The sequence below is a fragment of the Cucurbita maxima genome, unplaced genomic scaffold (genome assembly GCF_002738345.1).
Source record: "Cucurbita maxima cultivar Rimu unplaced genomic scaffold, Cmax_1.0 Cma_Scf00036, whole genome shotgun sequence".
Classification (NCBI taxonomy): domain Eukaryota; kingdom Viridiplantae; phylum Streptophyta; class Magnoliopsida; order Cucurbitales; family Cucurbitaceae; genus Cucurbita; species Cucurbita maxima.
This window is the reverse complement of record NW_019272052.1, coordinates 2,101,839-2,121,886: the sequence shown is the minus strand read 5'-3', so window position 1 is coordinate 2,121,886 and position 20,048 is coordinate 2,101,839. Positions and strand designations below refer to the sequence as shown.

Sequence of the window (20,048 nt, the reverse complement as noted above, 5' to 3'; positions counted from 1 at the left end):
CTCTGAATAATCCACCTTTTTGCAGGATTACTCCCAATGTAATCATACAAGGCTAATTTTTCAATAATTTTAGATCAAACTTTTGATAAACTTTGATTTTCGACTAGTCCGGCACTAACCCTTCCAGCTAATCTATGAGTAGATATATGATTTTTGTCCATATATGAATGGTTATAAATTTTTTTTACTTTTTTATATAAGTAAAAAGTGATAAAACTACTCCTTTAAAATTTTATAGTATTTTTTAAATACAGGGAATAAAAACGTATTTTTTTAAAATTGGAGGATATTAATGAAACTTTAAAAATTTTAAGAATATTTTTTAAATATATTAAAAATTTTAAGATANATATTTCATATTTTAATTTTTGTTCCTTGTTTGGAAAACCATGCCATTGTAGGCTTTTGTTTCTCTCTTTGCGCTGAAATGTTTAAATTGAGCCCCCATGGAATGCCAGATGTGAGCATGTTGTAACTTCCTGTTATCCAAAACATATGATCCTAAAATTTTCAATGTAAAGAGAGTATCAGTTTTAATTATTTCAGTTGATGTAGCTTAATGAATTCATCGTGGTGTTGGGACGAGTCCGATCTTCTTTATGAGTTTACAGTAGTTTTATCATGTGTCTGCACATTGTCCAAACAATAGTCTCCCTTTAGTCTGGGTTTATCTGTCAGATCCCCACATCGGTTGGAGAGGGGAACAAAGCATTCCTTATAAGGGTGTGGAAACCTCTCCCTAGCATATGCGTTTTAAAACCATGAGACTGACGGCGATACGTAACGGGCCAAAGCAGACAATATTTGCTAGTGGTGGGCTTGGGTTGTTACAAATGGTATCAGAGTCAGACATCGGGCAGTGTGCTAGCAAGGACGCTGGGCCCCCAATGGGGTGGATTGTGAGATCCCATATCTGTTGGAGAGGGGAATGAAACATTCCTTATAAAGGTGCGGAAACCTCTCCCTAGCAGGCGCGTTTTATAACCGTGAGATTGCCAGCGATACGTAACGGGTCAAAGCAGACAATATCTACTAGCGGTGAGCTTGGGCTGTTACAATTGGTATCAGAGCCAGACACTGGGTAGTGGCTAGCAAGGACGCTGGGCCCCAAGGGGGTGGATTGTTAGATCCCACCTCGGTTGGAGAGGGGAACAAAGCATTCATTATAAGGGTGTGGAAACCTCTTTCTATCATACACGTTTTAAAACCGTGAGGCTAACGGCGATACGTAATAGGCCAAAGCGGATAATATCTGCTAGCGGTGGGCTTGGGCTGTTACATTATTAGTATAGGTTTAATTTTTCTTTAAAATGTTTGTGACTTTACCTGTAAAAGAAAATGCTTGTGACGTCGAATTACTACTCGTTCTTAGCTGTTGAGGTTTCATTTCACTTAGTTTCGATCTTCTGTTGTCTGATTTGTGCTGATATGATGAATTTATGTTAAATCAGCATAGATGATTATGAGAAAGATTAGTTGATGGTGAAAGCATTTGGAGCATTCTGAATCCATTCACCTTGGTGTCCTTATTTTCTGAGACTATGGATGATGGCCGGCATCATGAAAATGGGAGGCACAAGTTAGACTACTTCAGAGGGAGCCCCTCGCCGGTAATTTGCCTGTTTATTTTTAATGCATTCAATTAAGATGTTCTTTCTAAAATCGAATGAATTGGAAACGATGTATGCAGTGGCATATGGCGCCCCCTCATCATGTAAAGGAACCGAACGCCTTGGTCATGAATAAGAAGATCATGTCTATTATAGCCGAGAGAGATGCTGCTATTCGGGAGCGAAATTTAGCACTATCTGAGAAGAAAGGTGCATTGGCTGCACGCGACGAGGCTCTCCAACAGCGTGATGAGGCGATTGCACAGCGTGATTCGGCATTAATGGAACGGGACAATGCCCTTGCAGCGCTTGAAATTCGTGACAACGCTTCAAACTTTCCTCTTGGCAATGGGATCCAACGCAAAACGAAGCGATTGCACCATTTATCTAATCATATGCCAAGCATGTCTGAAACTCCCTATGGTACAAAAGACGTGCATATAACTGATGCCTTTCCAATTACAGTTATAGCTTCTGAAGCTGTTAAGTCTCGACAGGGAAACCGAACAACAACGGATAACAAGGCAGTTTCATCAAAGACATCGAAGCTGCCGAGGAAGAAAGTTGGCGAAGATTTGAATAGACAGGCTGCTACCGATGGCACGAAATACAGAACGGACTGGGATGGTCAGGATGTCGGTTTGAACCTGGTTAGTTTCGATGACTCTTCTATGCCAGCACCAATTTGCTCGTGTACTGGACTTGCAAGGCAGTGCTACAAATGGGGGAATGGAGGTTGGCAATCATCGTGTTGTACCACCCATATGTCCATGTATCCGCTTCCACATATGCCGAATAAACGCCATGTCCGAATGGGTGGGCGGAAAATGAGTGGAAGTGTTTTCACAAAGCTGCTTAGTCGTCTAGCTGCAGCAGGTCACGATCTCTCAGTACCGGTGGATCTTAAGGACCACTGGGCACGACACGGTACAAATCGCTACATAACAATCAGGTAGTAGCTAGGTAGTAACTTCAAGAGGAGTAGAGAACATTTTGCAGGGGTCCTCAAGGTTGTCTCAATTGCAGCCGAATGTTTTGGTAAATAGCATGGCTCGACTGAAGTGATTCGACAGGAGGTAGAGCTCTTCCCTTTTGTTTGTATTTTGCAGGGGTCCTCGGGGTTGTCTCATATTGGGTCGAATGTTTCGGTAGATAACATGGCTCGACCGAAGTGAGATTCTACACGAGGTAGAGCTCTTCCCTTTTGTTTGCATACGCCATTGTGATTAAGACTGAACCTGAATGGACCACCTTAGATTGGGGAATGCTTGTAGAGTATGACCATAAGAATGAATCGAAAAATGGATCTGGAATGATGAGAATGCAGCTGAGTTTATTTGATTATTTGAATTCGAGGTCCCCTATGCTAATTTGTCATAACCTTCACATCGAAAACCGACTTGATGGATCGAGCCTCGGGGAAAAAGTAGACGTTGAAGTGATAGCAGTGTCTAAAGTGTTAAGGTCTGATTCGATAACCATTTCAAAATCACTCTTAAACATGTCATTGGCGTTCTTTCTCAACCATTTTCGTCCAACGTTAGATCTCAACATTCTAGTTATTCACTCTAATCTGGTTTCCAACGTTTTATGGCTCAAAATTGCCAAAGTTTAACTTGAATTTGGCTTAAAGTCCAACCTTAAAAAGGGGATTTTTAATTTTCAATCTAAATTCAAAACTTAAAAACTAAATGGAAATCATAAAAAAAAACCAAATATTGTGTAGGCCTCACAAAAATTTATTTCCTTAGATGTATAAACTATATTACAAATTACAAATTAGATGCATAAACTATATTACAAATGACAAATCACAAGAACATTCGAGTTTAAATATAATTTCAAATACACTCTCGTATTTTTAAACAAGGTTTAAACACAATATAGTTTGAGAGGGGAACAAAATATTCTTTATATGGGTGTAGAAACGGTGTCGAAACCTCTCTCTAGCAGACGTGTTTTAAGACCGTGAAGCTAACAATAATATGCAACGGGTCAAAGTATACAATTTTTACAAGCGGTGAGTTTAAGCTGTTACAAATGGTAGCATAAACGGTGTCGAAACCTCTCTAGTAGACGTGTTTTAAGACCGTGAAGCTAACAATAATATGCAACGGGTCAAAGTATACAATTTTTACAAGCGGTGAATTTAAGCTGTTACAAATGGTAGTGTAGTTGGGCCTACAAGGGACTAAATTGTTAGATCCCATTGTTGGTTGGAAAGGAGAACAAAACATTCCTTGTAGAGTGTAGAAACCTCTCCCTAATATTTTTCACGAGTTTTAAAATCGTAAGACTGACGACAATACGTAACGGGCCAAAATGGACAATATCTACTAGCGGTGAATTTAGGCTGTTACATTAATACACCAACTTAAATTTCTACGAGTCAAATCGGACAATATCTGCTAGTAATGAGAAGAATCACGGTAAGGGATGAGACAATAAATCATGCAAGCTTGGAAGCCATAAACTGCGGAATTTCCCCTAAATTCCTCCGTGGATCAATAGTTAATAAAAGAAATTTGCTTTTTTTTTTTAATTAAATATTATTATTATTATTTAATTAGAGAAATTGTCCACAAGCCATAGCCATGATTGGCGCCCATTTTTGCCCTTTTATATTCAACAAATTCTTCCCCCTCTAATTTGTCTCATATATAATCAACTTTGAGAAAATTGGGTTATAAATCACCCTTCAAACACACATCATTTTAAAAATGTTTGACTAACCATTTTCTTCCTACTTTCTAGAAACTTGGAGAAATTCGTGTTGGATGAAAGTCTCACACACCGAGAATGATCCCGGATTTATAATCAAGGAATACTATCTCCATTGGTATGAGGTCTTTCAGGGAATCCCAAAGCAAAGCCACGAGAGTTTATGCTCAAAGTGGACAATATCATATCATTGTGGAGAGTCGTGATTCCTAACATTAACATGGTATCAGAGCAACGGACAGAGCCCACGCACATTTTAAGATGTTTGAATCTCATTGACATTATTTCTTGTCTCCTTACCAAATTTAAATGAGGATTTTCAACGAAATTAATTGGATGTTGATATTTCAAATGTTATTAAATGTTCTTTTTAATGAATTCATTTATATAATATTATTTAATTTCTCCCTCTAAAAAAAAATCATTTGTTTTTGGGAGATCGAGTTTTGTGTNAAAAAAAAAAAAAAAAAAAAAAAAAAAAAAAAAAAAAAAAAAAAAAACTTCAAATACATTTAGTGTACTATCTTATGAAATTTGAACAGTCACATTAAAAAGTTTGACATCAGCTCTAACAATTCCATCGTCGACTTTGACATCAGCTCTAATAATTCCATCGTCAACTACTAAAATAACTGGAAATGTTTCAAAAAAGATCGGTATACGGTGGCGGACAAAAAGTAACTATCCAACCTCTATTCCATCCCCATTGTCTATTGGAACCTGCTCTGAATAATCCACCTTTTTGCGAGATTACTCCCGATGTAATCATAAAAGGCTAATTTTTCAATAATTTTAGATCAAGCTTTTGATAAACTTTGATTTTCGACTAGTCGGGCACTAATCCTTCGAGCTAATCTATGAGGAGTAGATAGATGATTTTTGTCCATATATGAATGGTTATAAATTTTTTTTACTTTTTTATATAAGTAAAAAGTGATAAAACTACTTCTTTAAAATTTTATAGTATTTTTTAAATACAGTGAATAAAAGCGTATTTTTTTAAAATTGGAGGATGTTAATGAAACTTTAAAAATTTTAAGAATATTTTTTAAATATATTAAAAATTTTAAGATATTTTTAAGAACCAATATTAACAATTTTCATTTAAAATTAATTATAAAAGTATTTTTTTTTTTTTAAGATAATGTTAAATTTTATGGGTATTTTATTAATTTACCATAAATTTTTATATTAGTTTTGGACCATTTTAAAAACGAACTTTAAAACGTCAAAGAAAAGGCGCGTTTTAGATTTTTCAGTTAAAAAAGGATTAATTTGTAAAACGACGCCGTTTGAAGGCGGATTAGAACGAAGCCACCCACCATTCCTTCACCCCTTCCCTTACTGTTCTCTCTTCTCCGACTGTGTCAATCACAAGAACAGCAATTTCTTCTTCATTCTGCAAATCGCCGTCCGATCGAGATTTTCTTCTCCATTTCCACTCGCCATTGCATCTGTAAGTATTCCGTTCTTCTATTTCCACTTTCCTGATTCCTCTCCTGCTCAATTGTTTTTCTCCGTTTTCAAGTTTCTCCTCCAAAACCCTAGCCTTCTGTCACTCCTACCTTATGCACATTCATTTCTGGTTTATGTGCCTGGTTTTCTCCCGTTGATTCCGTTACTTCATTTTTTTTCTTTCAGCTGTTAGGTTTTCTTCGCTCTCTGTCCCTTAGGAGGAGATTGAGCTGCTTCCTCTGCTGTTTGATTCCGGTACGGTTTCTCTTTTTTCCTTTGAACAAACTTCCGTTTTGAACATTTCGTACTGTTGTTTAACGACATTTCGTTACTCATTAGGATTCGTATGACTTGTTTGATGTAAATTTTGCTGTCTTTGTAAGTTTACTGCGAAGCAAATGGTGATAAATATTGATCTGCGAGTGTTAGTGTCAATTTCATTACTCTATACGCTAGATTTATTATTTTTTTTGTGGATTTTTAAGTAGAAGCTGAGTGAGTAACGTATGACACTATTTTCAGTTTAGCTTGTGTTGTAAGTCTTATGCTCAGAGCTCTGATGAAATTGTTTGTACGTATCGTTATATATGTATTTGTAAAGATATAATTGAATGTTCTTCTCATATTTCATATTTTAATTTTTGTTCCTTGTTTGGAAAACCATGCCATTGTAGGCTTTTGTTTCTCTCTTTGCGCTGAAATGTTTAAATTGAGCCCCCATGGAATGCCAGATGTGAGCATGTTGTAACTTCCTGTTATCCAAAACATATGATCCTAAAATTTTCAATGTAAAGAGAGTATCAGTTTTAATTATTTCAGTTGATGTAGCTTAATGAATTCATCGTGGTGTTGGGACGAGTCCGATCTTCTTTATGAGTTTACAGTAGTTTTATCATGTGTCTGCACATTGTCCAAACAATAGTCTCCCTTTAGTCTGGGTTTATCTGTCAGATCCCCACATCGGTTGGAGAGGGGAACAAAGCATTCCTTATAAGGGTGTGGAAACCTCTCCCTAGCATATGCGTTTTAAAACCATGAGACTGACGGCGATACGTAACGGGCCAAAGCAGACAATATTTGCTAGTGGTGGGCTTGGGTTGTTACAAATGGTATCAGAGTCAGACATCGGGCAGTGTGCTAGCAAGGACGCTGGGCCCCCAATGGGGTGGATTGTGAGATCCCATATCTGTTGGAGAGGGGAATGAAACATTCCTTATAAAGGTGCGGAAACCTCTCCCTAGCAGGCGCGTTTTATAACCGTGAGATTGCCAGCGATACGTAACGGGTCAAAGCAGACAATATCTACTAGCGGTGAGCTTGGGCTGTTACAATTGGTATCAGAGCCAGACACTGGGTAGTGGCTAGCAAGGACGCTGGGCCCCAAGGGGGTGGATTGTTAGATCCCACCTCGGTTGGAGAGGGGAACAAAGCATTCATTATAAGGGTGTGGAAACCTCTTTCTATCATACACGTTTTAAAACCGTGAGGCTAACGGCGATACGTAATAGGCCAAAGCGGATAATATCTGCTAGCGGTGGGCTTGGGCTGTTACATTATTAGTATAGGTTTAATTTTTCTTTAAAATGTTTGTGACTTTACCTGTAAAAGAAAATGCTTGTGACGTCGAATTACTACTCGTTCTTAGCTGTTGAGGTTTCATTTCACTTAGTTTCGATCTTCTGTTGTCTGATTTGTGCTGATATGATGAATTTATGTTAAATCAGCATAGATGATTATGAGAAAGATTAGTTGATGGTGAAAGCATTTGGAGCATTCTGAATCCATTCACCTTGGTGTCCTTATTTTCTGAGACTATGGATGATGGCCGGCATCATGAAAATGGGAGGCACAAGTTAGACTACTTCAGAGGGAGCCCCTCGCCGGTAATTTGCCTGTTTATTTTTAATGCATTCAATTAAGATGTTCTTTCTAAAATCGAATGAATTGGAAACGATGTATGCAGTGGCATATGGCGCCCCCTCATCATGTAAAGGAACCGAACGCCTTGGTCATGAATAAGAAGATCATGTCTATTATAGCCGAGAGAGATGCTGCTATTCGGGAGCGAAATTTAGCACTATCTGAGAAGAAAGGTGCATTGGCTGCACGCGACGAGGCTCTCCAACAGCGTGATGAGGCGATTGCACAGCGTGATTCGGCATTAATGGAACGGGACAATGCCCTTGCAGCGCTTGAAATTCGTGACAACGCTTCAAACTTTCCTCTTGGCAATGGGATCCAACGCAAAACGAAGCGATTGCACCATTTATCTAATCATATGCCAAGCATGTCTGAACAATGGGATCCAACGCAAAACGAAGCGATTGCACCATTTATCTAATCATATGCCAAGCATGTCTGAAACTCCCTATGGTACAAAAGACGTGCATATAACTGATGCCTTTCCAATTACAGTTATAGCTTCTGAAGCTGTTAAGTCTCGACAGGGAAACCGAACAACAACGGATAACAAGGCAGTTTCATCAAAGACATCGAAGCTGCCGAGGAAGAAAGTTGGCGAAGATTTGAATAGACAGGCTGCTACCGATGGCACGAAATACAGAACGGACTGGGATGGTCAGGATGTTGGTTTGAACCTGGTTAGTTTCGATGACTCTTCTATGCCAGCACCAATTTGCTCGTGTACTGGACTTGCAAGGCAGTGCTACAAATGGGGGAATGGAGGTTGGCAATCATCGTGTTGTACCACCCATATGTCCATGTATCCGCTCCCACATATGCCGAATAAACGCCATGTCCGAATGGGTGGGCGGAAAATGAGTGGAAGTGTTTTCACAAAGCTGCTTAGTCGTCTAGCTGCAGCAGGTCACGATCTCTCGGTACCGGTGGATCTTAAGGACCACTGGGCACGACACGGTACAAATCGCTACATAACAATCAGGTAGTAGCTAGGTAGTAACTTCAAAAGGAGTAGAGAACATTTTGCAGGGGTCCTCAAGGTTGTCTCAATTGCAGTCGAATGTTTTGGTAAATAGCATGGCTCGACTGAAGTGATTCGACAGGAGGTAGAGCTCTTCCCTTTTGTTTGTATTTTGCAGGGGTCCTCGGGGTTGTCTCATATTGGGTCGAATGTTTCGGTAGATAACATGGCTCGACCGAAGTGAGATTCTACACGAGGTAGAGCTCTTCCCTTTTGTTTGCATACGCCATTGTGATTAAGACTGAACCTGAATGGACCACCTTAGATTGGGGAATGCTTGTAGAGTATGGCCATAAGAATGAATCGAAAAATGGATCTGGAATGATGAGAATGCAGCTGAGTTTATTTGATTATTTGAATTCGAGGTCCCATATGCTAATTTGTCATAACCTTCGCATCGAAAACCGACTTGATGGATCGAGCCTCGGGGAAAGAGTGGACGTTGAAGTGATAGCGGTGGCTCAAGTGCTAAGGTCTGATTCGATAACCATTTCATAATCACTCTTAAACATGTCATTGGCGTTCTTTCTCAACCATTTTCGTCCAACGTTAGATCTCAACATTCTAGTTATTCACTCTAATCTGGTTTCGAACGTTTTATGGCTCAAAATTGCCTAAGTTTAACTTGAATTTGGCTTAAAGTCCAACCTTAAAAAGGGGATTTTAAATTTTCAATCTAAATTCAAAACTTAAAAACTAAATGGAAATCATAAAAAAAACCAAATATTGTGTAGGCCTCACAAAAATTTATTTCCTTAGATGCATAAACTATATTACAAATCACAAGAACATTCGAGTTTAAATATAATTTCAAATACACTCGAATTTTTAAACAAGGTTTAAACACAATATACAATTAAAGAATATCAGTTACAGATCCAACATTGGTTTGAGAGGGGAACAAAATATTCTTTATATGGGTGTCGAAACCTCTCTCTAGTAGACGTGTTTTAAGAACGTGAAGCTAACAATAATATGCAACGGGTCAAAGTATACAATTTTTACAAGCAGTGAGTTTAAGCTATTACAAATGGTAGCGTACTTGGGCCTACAAGGGACTAAATTGTTAGATCCCATTGTTGGTTGGAAAGGATAACAAAACATTAGTGTAGAAACCTCTCCCTAATATTTTTCACGAGTTTTAAAATCGTAAGACTGACGACAATACGTAATGGATCAAAATGGACAATATCTACGAGCGGTGAATTTAGGCTGTTACATTAATACACCAACTTAAATTTCTACGAGTCAAATCGGACAATATCTACTAGTAATGAAAAGGATCAAGGGATGAGACAATAAATCATGCAAGCTTGGAAGCCATAAACTGCGGAATTTCCCCTAAATTCCTCCGTGGATCAATAGTTAATAAAAGAAATTTGCTTTTTTTTTTTAATTAAATATTATTATTATTATTTAATTAGAGAAATTGTCCACAAGCCATAGCCATGATTGGCGCCCATTTTTGCCCTTTTATATTCAACCAATTCTTCCCCCTCTAATTTGTCTCATATATAATCAACTTTGAGAAAATTGGGTATAAATCACCCTTCAAACACACATCATTTTAAAAATGTTTGACTAACCATTTTCTTCTACTTTCTAGAAACTTGAGAAATTCGTGTTGGATGAAAGTCTCACATACAGGGAATGATCCCGAATTTATAATCAAGGAATACTATCTCTATTGGTATGAGGTCTTTCGGGGAAGCCCAAAGCAAAGCCACGAGAGCTTATGCTCAAAGTGGACAATATCATACCATTATGGAGAATCGTGATTCCTAACATTAACATGGTATCAGAGCAACGGACAGAGTCCACACACATTTTAAGATGTTTGAATCTCATTGACATTATTTCTTGTCTCCCTACCAAATTTAAATGAGGATTTTCAACGAGATGAGATCTTTTAAATTAATTGGATGTTGATATTTCAAATGTTATTAAATGTTCTTTTTAATGAATTCATTTATATAATATTATTTAATTTCTCCCTCTAAAAAAAAATCATTTGTTTTTGGGAGATCGAGTTTTGTGTATCAGTTTTCATATATAAAAGTGGGATATAGGTGGGTGTGGGGCTTCGGGTCAGGTCAGGTCGAGGACAGGATGGAGAGAGGAATGCAATCCCGGTCTCTTGTTTTGTTCAGTTAACCAAAAGAAATTTCTCCCCACTCTCTCTTCTTCCATTCCTCGTCTTCAGTTTCATTCGGTTAATGAAAAGAAATTTCTCCTCACTCTCTCTTTTATTTCCCGTCTAAACGACGATTAACGAGCGGGATTCTATTCATTATTGTGAAATGACGAAAAAGGACATTCATTGTCAAACATTAATGGGCCCTCTCTTATAACTAATGATGGCCCATTAGCCTTTATTGAGCCTCAAGACAATGACTTCAATGAGAGTGGATAAGCTCTTCTCAAAATATTTTTTCTTCCCTTTTTCTTGCAAAAAAAAAAAAAATTAATAAATAAATAAATAAATAAAATAAAATAAAGCGTTTCCCATTTTTCCTCCTTAGCACCACTCATATCTCGCCACGTGTATCTATCAACACGTGCTCTTCTTAGGTTCGGTCCCACGTGACAGTGAAATCGACGGTGCATTTCTTCCCACGTGGTGAGCATCGCGTACCCTATGCTTTTTTTTCTTTATTCTTTTTTCAGAAAAAATAATTCGTTATTCTTTTTCCTTTTTCAAATCACAATTTCTATTAACGTTGAGCGGTCCATATGGTTGACATTTGACTCTTTTAATTACTAAAAAAATTAATTTATTTCTTTTAAATAATTGAATATATATACCTTATTTTTCGATAACCCGATCATAGAAACTTCATAGTTAAACATGCTTCTTTGAGCAATTCTACCTTAAGTGATCTCTATAATTTTTCATCCATGTGAATTCAGGTAAAATATGTTGGAATGACTCGTATTGGTCTGTAAAGAATAAGTAACATAGCCATGTCACAAGGGAATGTCGGGGCCATCAGGTGTCGAATATGGGTTTTGGATCCTGATTCGAATCTTAGGCATGGGTTGTTAAAGTGATATCAGAGCAGTTTCTCACCCAATAAATTGTGGTTCGAGGATGAACCAAAGCCAAAATCAGTGGACATTTGACACTCGACTAAAAGAAGAAGTACATGAATGAACTAATACTATATTCGAATAAAAGTGATCCTGAGGATAAAACATGTTAGAATGACTCATGTGGGTATGTCAGACAAACTACTTAATGTAACCATATCATTCTCCTTTTTTTAAGTTATCTCGGGTTGAAAAAGAATCAATTTAACTACTTAATGTAACCATATCATTCTCCTTTTTTTAAGTTATCTCGGGTTGAAAAAGAATCAATTTAACTTTTTTTTTAATATATAAATACTCTAATTATTCCCTCATTTATTCATCTTACACCAATTTTATTTATTTATTTATTTAATTTATTGANCCAAAATCAGTGGACATTTGACACTCGACTAAAAGAAGAAGTACATGAATGAACTAATACTATATTCGAATAAAAGTGATCCTGAGGATAAAACATGTTAGAATGACTCATGTGGGTATGTCAGACAGACTACTTAATGTAACCATATCATTCTCCTTTTTTTAAGTTATCTCGGGTTGAAAAAGAATCAATTTAACTTTTTTTTTAATATATAAATACTCTAATTATTCCCTCATTTATTCATCTTACACCAATTTTATTTATTTATTTATTTAATTTATTGAAATTTTAATGTAGATTTTAATATTTATTAAAATAGGTCATACTCCTAATATTTTTTTACCATGTAAATTTAGATTTATAAAATTTTAAAATTGAAAAATAACTTGACTAATAATATATATTTTATATTAATTTAAAAAATAATATTTACATATTTCACATTTAATTTAGATTTATGACGCAATTAAATAATGGANATTTTATATTAATTTATTTAGATTTATAAAATTTTAAAATTGAAAAATAACTTGACTAATAATATATATTTTATATTAATTTAAAAAATAATATTTACATATTTCACATTTAATTTAGATTTATGACGCAATTAAATAATGGAAATAATTGGGAAACTGACATAAAATAGATACAAAAAAAAAAAATAAAACATTTAACTTTCGAGATTCTAAAAATAATTTTGAAATTTTGAAATTTGTTGGTACACGACACGTTGTCCATGGTCGCATGCCCACTTTTACTGGCGTGTACAACCGTTCACCAAAATCATGTCTACATGCGCCAGAGTTAAATCGCCCCGAAATTTAGTATAGAGAGAAATGAGTAGTTGTCACTTCTTTCTATCCGGGTTATATGCTATCAAGGTCCTTGTTGTTGCCTAATCACTCTTGGCTTATAACATTACGTTCCTTAAAATTTATTTTGACGTATTTCATCGCTCGTGTTATTAAAACATTACAAACGTGACTCGAGATTCGAGCATACGTCGACGTTATCCGTGATGTCCGAATTTCTTATGGCTGACTTGTTTAATGTTCATCTACTGTAAGAGTGCGATTGTGACACCTCACGTACATCTCTAATTTTACAAAATTTTGATTTTATACGGTCAATTGAAAACGATTTATCTATTTGTTAGGTAAAAACACGGAATGACATTTATAAAAAAATAAAAAACTATATAATATAATATAATACAATGTATAATTCAAATATGATTAAGTTACGTGGTTATGTTGGAGGGTGGAGGCACCATATAATATGCATTAAGTTGGTTCTACCAAACACATACAACGTGTGCCTATATTTATCTTAAACTAAAAATATCTCAATTTTATATATTTTTTCGGTTATTTTAAGATTAATAATAATAATAAATAAATAAAAACCAATGTCTTCTAATTATATATTTTTATTTAAATATATATCATCGACGAAAATGTCAAAGATTCGAGTATTCACAGTGTAACAGTTCAAGTCTACCACTAGTCGATATTGTCATATTTGAGTTTTTCCTTTAGATATTTCTCTCAAGGTTTTTAAAACGCAGTCTGTTAGAGAGAGTTTTCCACACTCTTATAAAAAATGCTTTGTTATTCTTTTCAACCGAGGTAAGATTTTACAATCCACCCTCTCTGGAACCCAGTGTCCTCGCTGACACACCGCCTAGTGTCCACCTCCTCTCGGACTTTAGTCTTCTCGCTAGCACATTGTCCCGTGTTTGACTCTAATACCATTTGTAACCGCTCAAGTCTACCGATAATAAATATTATTCTCTTTGGACTTTTTCTAACAGTGGGCTTAGGGTTGGACGGTTAAACCCAGATTCACGTATTATTGAATTCAAAATAATAATACTAATAATATCCTAAAAATGCCATTGTAAAAAATTAAAAATAACATATTTACAATAAAAAAAATCAAATAAATATTAAGAAAACAATTTAAAATGTAAAAAATTAAAAATAACATATTTACAATAAAAAAAATCAAATAAATATTAAGAAAACAATTTAAAATGTAAAAAATATATAAAATTGAATTAATGGTTTAAGAAAATAGGAATCAGCGGCACTAATCAGGAAATAAAAGTCAACTAAAGGGCTTCTTGTAAAACGTGTATTAAATAATAATAATAAAGAGCAAATAACGGTTGCCCACAACCCAAAAACCTTATCCTATATATTATTTTATAAATAAAAAAAAATATTTATTTATTTTTCTAGATAATATAATTTTAACTTTTTTTTAATTACTATTTTAAAATAAAGAATCAAATTCCTCTTTGTTAATCGTGCAAGCAATATTTTCTCCAATGGGTTTTGTTTTATTTTAAAAAGAAATAAAATTTAATTTAAATAGCGATTGAAAATTAATGAAACTAATTTAATTATAAATAATTTAAATTTTACAAATTAATTTATAGGTAATACATTTTAATTATTTTCCGCGTGTAAGAGTGAAAAATATTCTCATAAACGTTTTTTTTTAGAAAAATTAATTGCTCAGAACAAACTTAACCATAAAATTGTTGCGACTAAGTCACCGATAAAAAAGATGCACCTTATTGGTATATTAAGTAAATTTTTTTAAAATTTTTTCTTAGTCATCTGGATCGATCTCGTTCGGATATAATTTTGGTTCATTTATATACACTTTCTTTATTCGGATGTCGTATATTTAGCGGTTAAAACGAAAGAGCTCGGTTAAAAAAGTAAATTAAAAGGTAAATTTTAATTCACCATGGTAAAAACCCAAAACTATTTCCCCTACATAATAATAATATTAATAATAATAATAATCATCATCATAATAATAATAGTAATATTCAAGTATTTTTCTTTTAATAATGAATTTTCCAATTTTGCCATTTATATTTTATTTTTATTCCTTCTAAATAGAAATTCCAACGTGGAAAGATAAAAAAAAAAGGAGAAGAAATTAAATATTTGGAGGAAAAAGGTTATAATCTTAATTAATTAATTTATTTTTTTGTTTAAGAAATTGAAAATTTTTAGAACCTTATCCCGACATGTAATCTTATAGAATTTAATCCCAAAATAATTTAATTGAAATTTGGGATATAAAAAAATAATAAAAAAAAAGGCCGAAATGCGGTCGGAATGAAATTGAAATGAAAGGAAAATGCAAATTCGGGTGAAATGCAAATTCTTATTAAATTCACGCGTACGCGTCATGAAAATCGGTGTACCAGGAGGAGTCGTCATCGTTATTGTGAGTGTTAAGAGAGAGAAATCGCCGGCGTTATCTCGGGATTCCCGCCGGGAAATTAGTTTAAAGCTCACGCGCTGGTTTTTGACCGGAAATGCTTCATCTTCTAGAAATGTTGTGGCATTTGGACTGAAGCCTAGCTGTTCGTTTGAACGTCGTTGGCTTTCGTGGACGCCATTGTTGAGTTTCTTGCTGCTGGTTAGGAGGTATTACTAAAGCTATGAAGTGTTCATTATCGTCAATGAGGAGTCATTCGCTTTATTTTTGAACGTTTTGTAGCTTTTACGTTGTTTCATTGATTTTTTAGGTTCAGTTCGTGAAGTTTTCTTTGTTTAATGTATGGCAGATTGAATGGTTGATTGTTTGTGTTTATGATTGGAATTCAATTTGCATAGCTGTGGGAATTGGTGGTCTAGGTTACTTCCGATCAGAGTTACGTAAGTGTTTGGGGCGAAATGGGTGATACTGAAGATGTTCATACTGATAGCTTTCGAAATCTTCAATGTTCGTTTGGAACATCTTCCTCCTCTTCTGTGAAGCATAATTTCTCTATGGATCAGCTTAAAATTTCTCAAATGAACTGCTCACAAGGCCGTCCACAGCATTTTCAGTCGAATTTTCTTGGAGATAATAATCGAAGAATTGGGATACCACCGCAGATCCCACCAATCTCTCCGTATTCTCAGATCCCGGTGTCGCGTCCGATGAACCAGCACAGTTATAGCTCTGTTCCTACTCATTCACGATCGTTATCTCAGCCTTCTTTCTTCTCTTTCGATTCTTTGCCGCCTTTAAGCCCCTCTCCATTTCGGGACTCCCCATCTACATCGAATTCAGATCAGGTTTCTGCAGATACATCAATGGAGGACAGGGATGCTAGTTCACATTCTTTGTTGCCTCCCTCACCTTATATGAGGGCCAATTCTTCGCAGATGGGAGATGCTTTACCCCCTCGTAAAGCACATAGGCGGTCCAATAGTGATATTCCATTTGGATTATCTTCGATGATTCAGTCATCTCCTCTTATCCCTTTAAGTGGCTCAGGTAGATTGGAGCGATCAACAAATAGTAAAGAGAATGTGGGCATATTTAAGCCGGGTAGCCAGTTTGTTAAAAGAGAGCCTAGTTTGGAGAAAGGCATTGATAACAATTTGGAAGGAATGGGTGAAAGGAAGCCCGAAGGGGACACTGTGGATGATTTATTCTCTGCTTATATGAATTTGGATAATATTGATTTGTTCAACTCCTCTGGGGCCAACGACAAGAATGGTCATGAGAAACGGGAGGATTTGGATAGTAGAGGTAGTGGAACAAAGACAAATGGGGGTGAGAGCAGTGATAATGAAGCAGAAAGCAGTGTAAATGAAAGTGGGGATAGCGCTCAAATGCCTGGATTGAATTCCTCTGCTGAAAAGAGGGAAGGGATCAAACGAACTGCAGGGGGCGATATTGCTCCAACGACCAGACATTATCGAAGTGTCTCCATGGATAGTTTCATGGGGAAGCTGCAGTTTGGTGATGAGTCACCCAAAATGCCTCCCACACCACCTGGTGTTCGTCCGGGGCATCTTTCTTCAAACAACTTAGTTGATGGTAATTCATCTCCATTCAGTTTGGAGTTTGGTAATGGTGAGTTCAGTGGGGCCGAACTGAAGAAAATTATGGCGAACGACAAACTTGCTGAGATTGCACTATCCGATCCCAAGCGTGCTAAGAGGTATTGTAAATCATGTTTGCAACTAATTTACTAAAATGACTTCATCCAGTGATTGCTAATCTTGAGTTATGGGTTTACTTCAGGATCTTGGCCAACCGTCAATCTGCTGCTCGATCGAAAGAACGTAAAATGCGGTATATATCTGAGTTGGAACACAAGGTTCAGACTCTACAGACAGAAGCTACCACGCTGTCTGCCCAACTCACACTTCTACAGGTAGAGATTTTGAGCTGTGACAACTATTTTCTATCTCCATTTTCTGTGCCTAAATTTTCGAGTTTTACTGTGACTATTTCGTATTTAGCGAGACTCAGTTGGACTTACAAATCAGAATAATGAGCTGAAGTTTCGTCTCCAAGCCATGGAACAGCAAGCACAATTACGGGATGGTATTGATTCCTTTTCTCTTAGTTATGTTCCTTTAATACTTGATTGGAAAGGTTTTTCTTCCATAGCATTGAATCATGAATTAACTTTTATTATGTTAGCCTAATATTTCTGCTACATTACTCTCTGTATATTTTTAGTATTTGTCAGATTAATGCTTTGGAAACCATATCTTTTAGTGTTTTTTTTTTCAGTATTGAACCATGAATCCTTCTGACTGGCATGGCTCAGTTTTCAGACAGTATCATTGTCAATACAATACAAGTTCATACCTCTCTTTAGTACATTATAATGGAATGTTACTTGTTGTTTTACCCATCATCGTGGCTTGTAGAGTTTTCAATTTTTATCATTAGATTACTGGTAAACTGGTACACGTCAGCGGACCATAGACGCTCTGTAGGTCATGGCTAGGCTAACTACTAGGCCACTTTCTCTTCTTTCATCGTACATCAACACTCGAGGCAGATTCCCAAGTAGACGCGTCTGTGAGATCCCACGTCGGTTGGAGAGGGGAGCGAAATGTATTATGCCCTTTTGCTTAGCAATTCTGGAAATTTGTTTTTAGCTTATTATACTAGCTCTGTGAGATCCCACGTCGGTTGGAGAGGGGAACGAAACATTCCTTATAAGGGCGTGAAAACCTTTCCGTAACAAACGCGTTTTAAAACCTTGAGAGGAAGCTCGAAAGGGAAAGTTTAAAGAGGACAATATCTGTTAGCGGTGGGCTTGGACTGTTACATTTCTAACCGAAGACAATGGCCTCTCACTCTTATTTTATATGGTAATCTATAGCTTGCTTTTGGTGAGGGCTTTTACTTGATCCTTATTTCGTCAAATGATAGTGAAGTCTTCTTGGAACGAAGAATAAGTTTTAGAACAATCATCTTCGTTGCTTTGTATTGCAGTTGATATAAGCCTTTCTGATAATTACCCTTTTCCTTCTTTTTGTGCTAAATGGAAAACCTTTCTGAATTTGCTTGACATGAGTTCTTCCTCTTCTGCATTTCTTTTCAATGAAATTGTTATCAAATGTGGCAGCTCTAAATGAAGCGTTAACTGGGGAGGTTCAGCGATTGAAGCTCGCTACAACCGATATAAACGCGCAATCTCATCCCTCAAACGGGGTAATGTCTCAATCATCTATGAATCACCATGGACTCCAGCTTCAGCTTCAGCAGCAGCACCAACAGCATATGCAGCAGAATGGCAGTGCAACCACAAAACCAGAGTCCAACCAATAATAATTATTAGTTTGTTTCTGGTTCATTCATAGAAGTATTCATTATTATAAGTTAGCTTCATATTATTTGGATTTGTCACATATCCACCCCAACACAGTCTTTCTAAAGTTGTGTAAATCACACACTTATAATTTTTATGCTTTATTTTCAATTGTTTAGTGAGTCTAGGCGAATCTTGTTACCCAAAAGAGAAGTGTACTCATGATTAATTACTTTATATGATATTTTAGAATGGGAATTCCCTTTCTTTCCTTCTGTCAAGTAGTGATCCCTTAACAATCTAAATCATTCTATTTGATTTGATTTCTAATCATTTTACAGGTGATTAGGCATTTCAAATTGTTGCAGGTTCTTGGAGCCTATTCAATGATTCCACCAACAAATAGAGCTTGGTTCCCACTATTTGAGCATCCCATTTGGTTGGTAATGTATCTTATTCTTTTGCCATTTATATTTAGTCACATTATCATATCATTTTTTTTCAGTATGTCTGGCATGATCTTAATGATTGATTAGATGGCTAATATTTAATGTGTGATTGCTTAATTATCATGGTGGCTATAAAGGTGGATTTTACATAATTGTACTAAGTAGTTGTTGTATACTCGTATTAGATGACTAGGAGATTGTATTTGAGATCTCACATCGGTTGGAGATGGAACAAAACATTCCTTATAAGTGTGAAAACCTCACCCTAGTAGATGCGTTTTAAAAACACGATACATAACGGGCCAAAACAGACAACAACTGCTAGCGGTGGATTTGGGTTGTTACAAATTGTATCAGCCTGACACCAGGCAATGTGACTGCAAGGATGTTGGACTCCTAAGAGATGTGAATTGTGAGATCCCACGTCGGTTGAAAAGTGGAACAAAACATTTCTTATAAGGGTGTAGAAACCTCTCTTTAGTAGACGTGCTTTCAAAATTGTAAGACTTACGATATTTGCTAGCGATAGACTTGAGCTGTTACATACTAGGCTAAAGAGTTCGCATATGATAGGTTAGGTACTTTTTAGCCCATATTTATTTGGTTAAATCGTCTTTTAGTCCCTATATGTTTAACTATAGTCCCTATACTACTTCCCGTCCTTACTCGTAACAAGGATTAATAAAATATCAGTTCATAAAGTTTACTCCATAGGTAAACTTTAGTCATAATAGGATAATGATGATGAAACTGATCCAAAATTTTGAATCATAATCATTGGATTCACATCCTAAGCTTATGCATGCACAAGGTTGTCCATATGAATTGACAAAGGACG

At 36.0% G+C, this 20,048-nt stretch overlaps 3 protein-coding genes across 7 annotated transcripts; all 3 read left to right on the top strand.

The window, feature by feature from the left end:
* Positions 1 to 1,448: 1,448 nt before the first annotated feature.
* Positions 1,449 to 2,909, top strand: LOC111468387 (protein BASIC PENTACYSTEINE4-like). The gene is made up of 2 exons (XM_023113586.1): positions 1,449 to 1,610; positions 1,691 to 2,909. Exons 1-2 carry the CDS (start codon positions 1,542 to 1,544, stop codon positions 2,564 to 2,566), a joined length of 945 nt encoding a protein of 314 aa, XP_022969354.1. The 5' UTR covers positions 1,449 to 1,541; the 3' UTR covers positions 2,567 to 2,909.
* A 2,709-nt stretch (positions 2,910 to 5,618) lies between these two features.
* On the top strand, positions 5,619 to 9,086 carry LOC111468386 (protein BASIC PENTACYSTEINE4-like). 3 transcript variants are annotated; one of them, XM_023113585.1, is made up of 5 exons: positions 5,619 to 5,787; positions 5,973 to 6,041; positions 7,516 to 7,669; positions 7,750 to 8,075; positions 8,143 to 9,086. In XM_023113585.1, exons 3-5 carry the CDS (start codon positions 7,601 to 7,603, stop codon positions 8,690 to 8,692), a joined length of 945 nt encoding a protein of 314 aa, XP_022969353.1. In that variant the 5' UTR covers positions 5,619 to 5,787; positions 5,973 to 6,041; positions 7,516 to 7,600; the 3' UTR covers positions 8,693 to 9,086. The 3 variants fall into 3 exon arrangements, with proteins under 3 accessions (XP_022969353.1, XP_022969352.1, XP_022969351.1); XM_023113584.1 differs by having other exon boundaries at positions 7,511 to 7,669; XM_023113583.1 differs by having other exon boundaries at positions 5,619 to 6,041; positions 7,511 to 7,669.
* Positions 9,087 to 15,393: 6,307 nt separating this feature from the next.
* Positions 15,394 to 19,042, top strand: LOC111468385. 3 transcript variants are annotated; one of them, XM_023113580.1, is made up of 5 exons: positions 15,394 to 15,639; positions 15,829 to 17,150; positions 17,234 to 17,366; positions 17,455 to 17,539; positions 18,579 to 19,042. In XM_023113580.1, the coding sequence occupies exons 2-5, from the start codon at positions 15,889 to 15,891 to the stop codon at positions 18,779 to 18,781; spliced, it is 1,683 nt and encodes a 560-aa protein (XP_022969348.1). In that variant the 5' UTR covers positions 15,394 to 15,639; positions 15,829 to 15,888; the 3' UTR covers positions 18,782 to 19,042. The 3 variants fall into 3 exon arrangements, with proteins under 3 accessions (XP_022969348.1, XP_022969349.1, XP_022969347.1); XM_023113581.1 differs by having other exon boundaries at positions 15,403 to 15,639; positions 15,850 to 17,150; XM_023113579.1 differs by having other exon boundaries at positions 15,403 to 15,639; positions 15,780 to 17,150.
* The last annotated feature ends 1,006 nt before the right edge of the window (positions 19,043 to 20,048 follow it).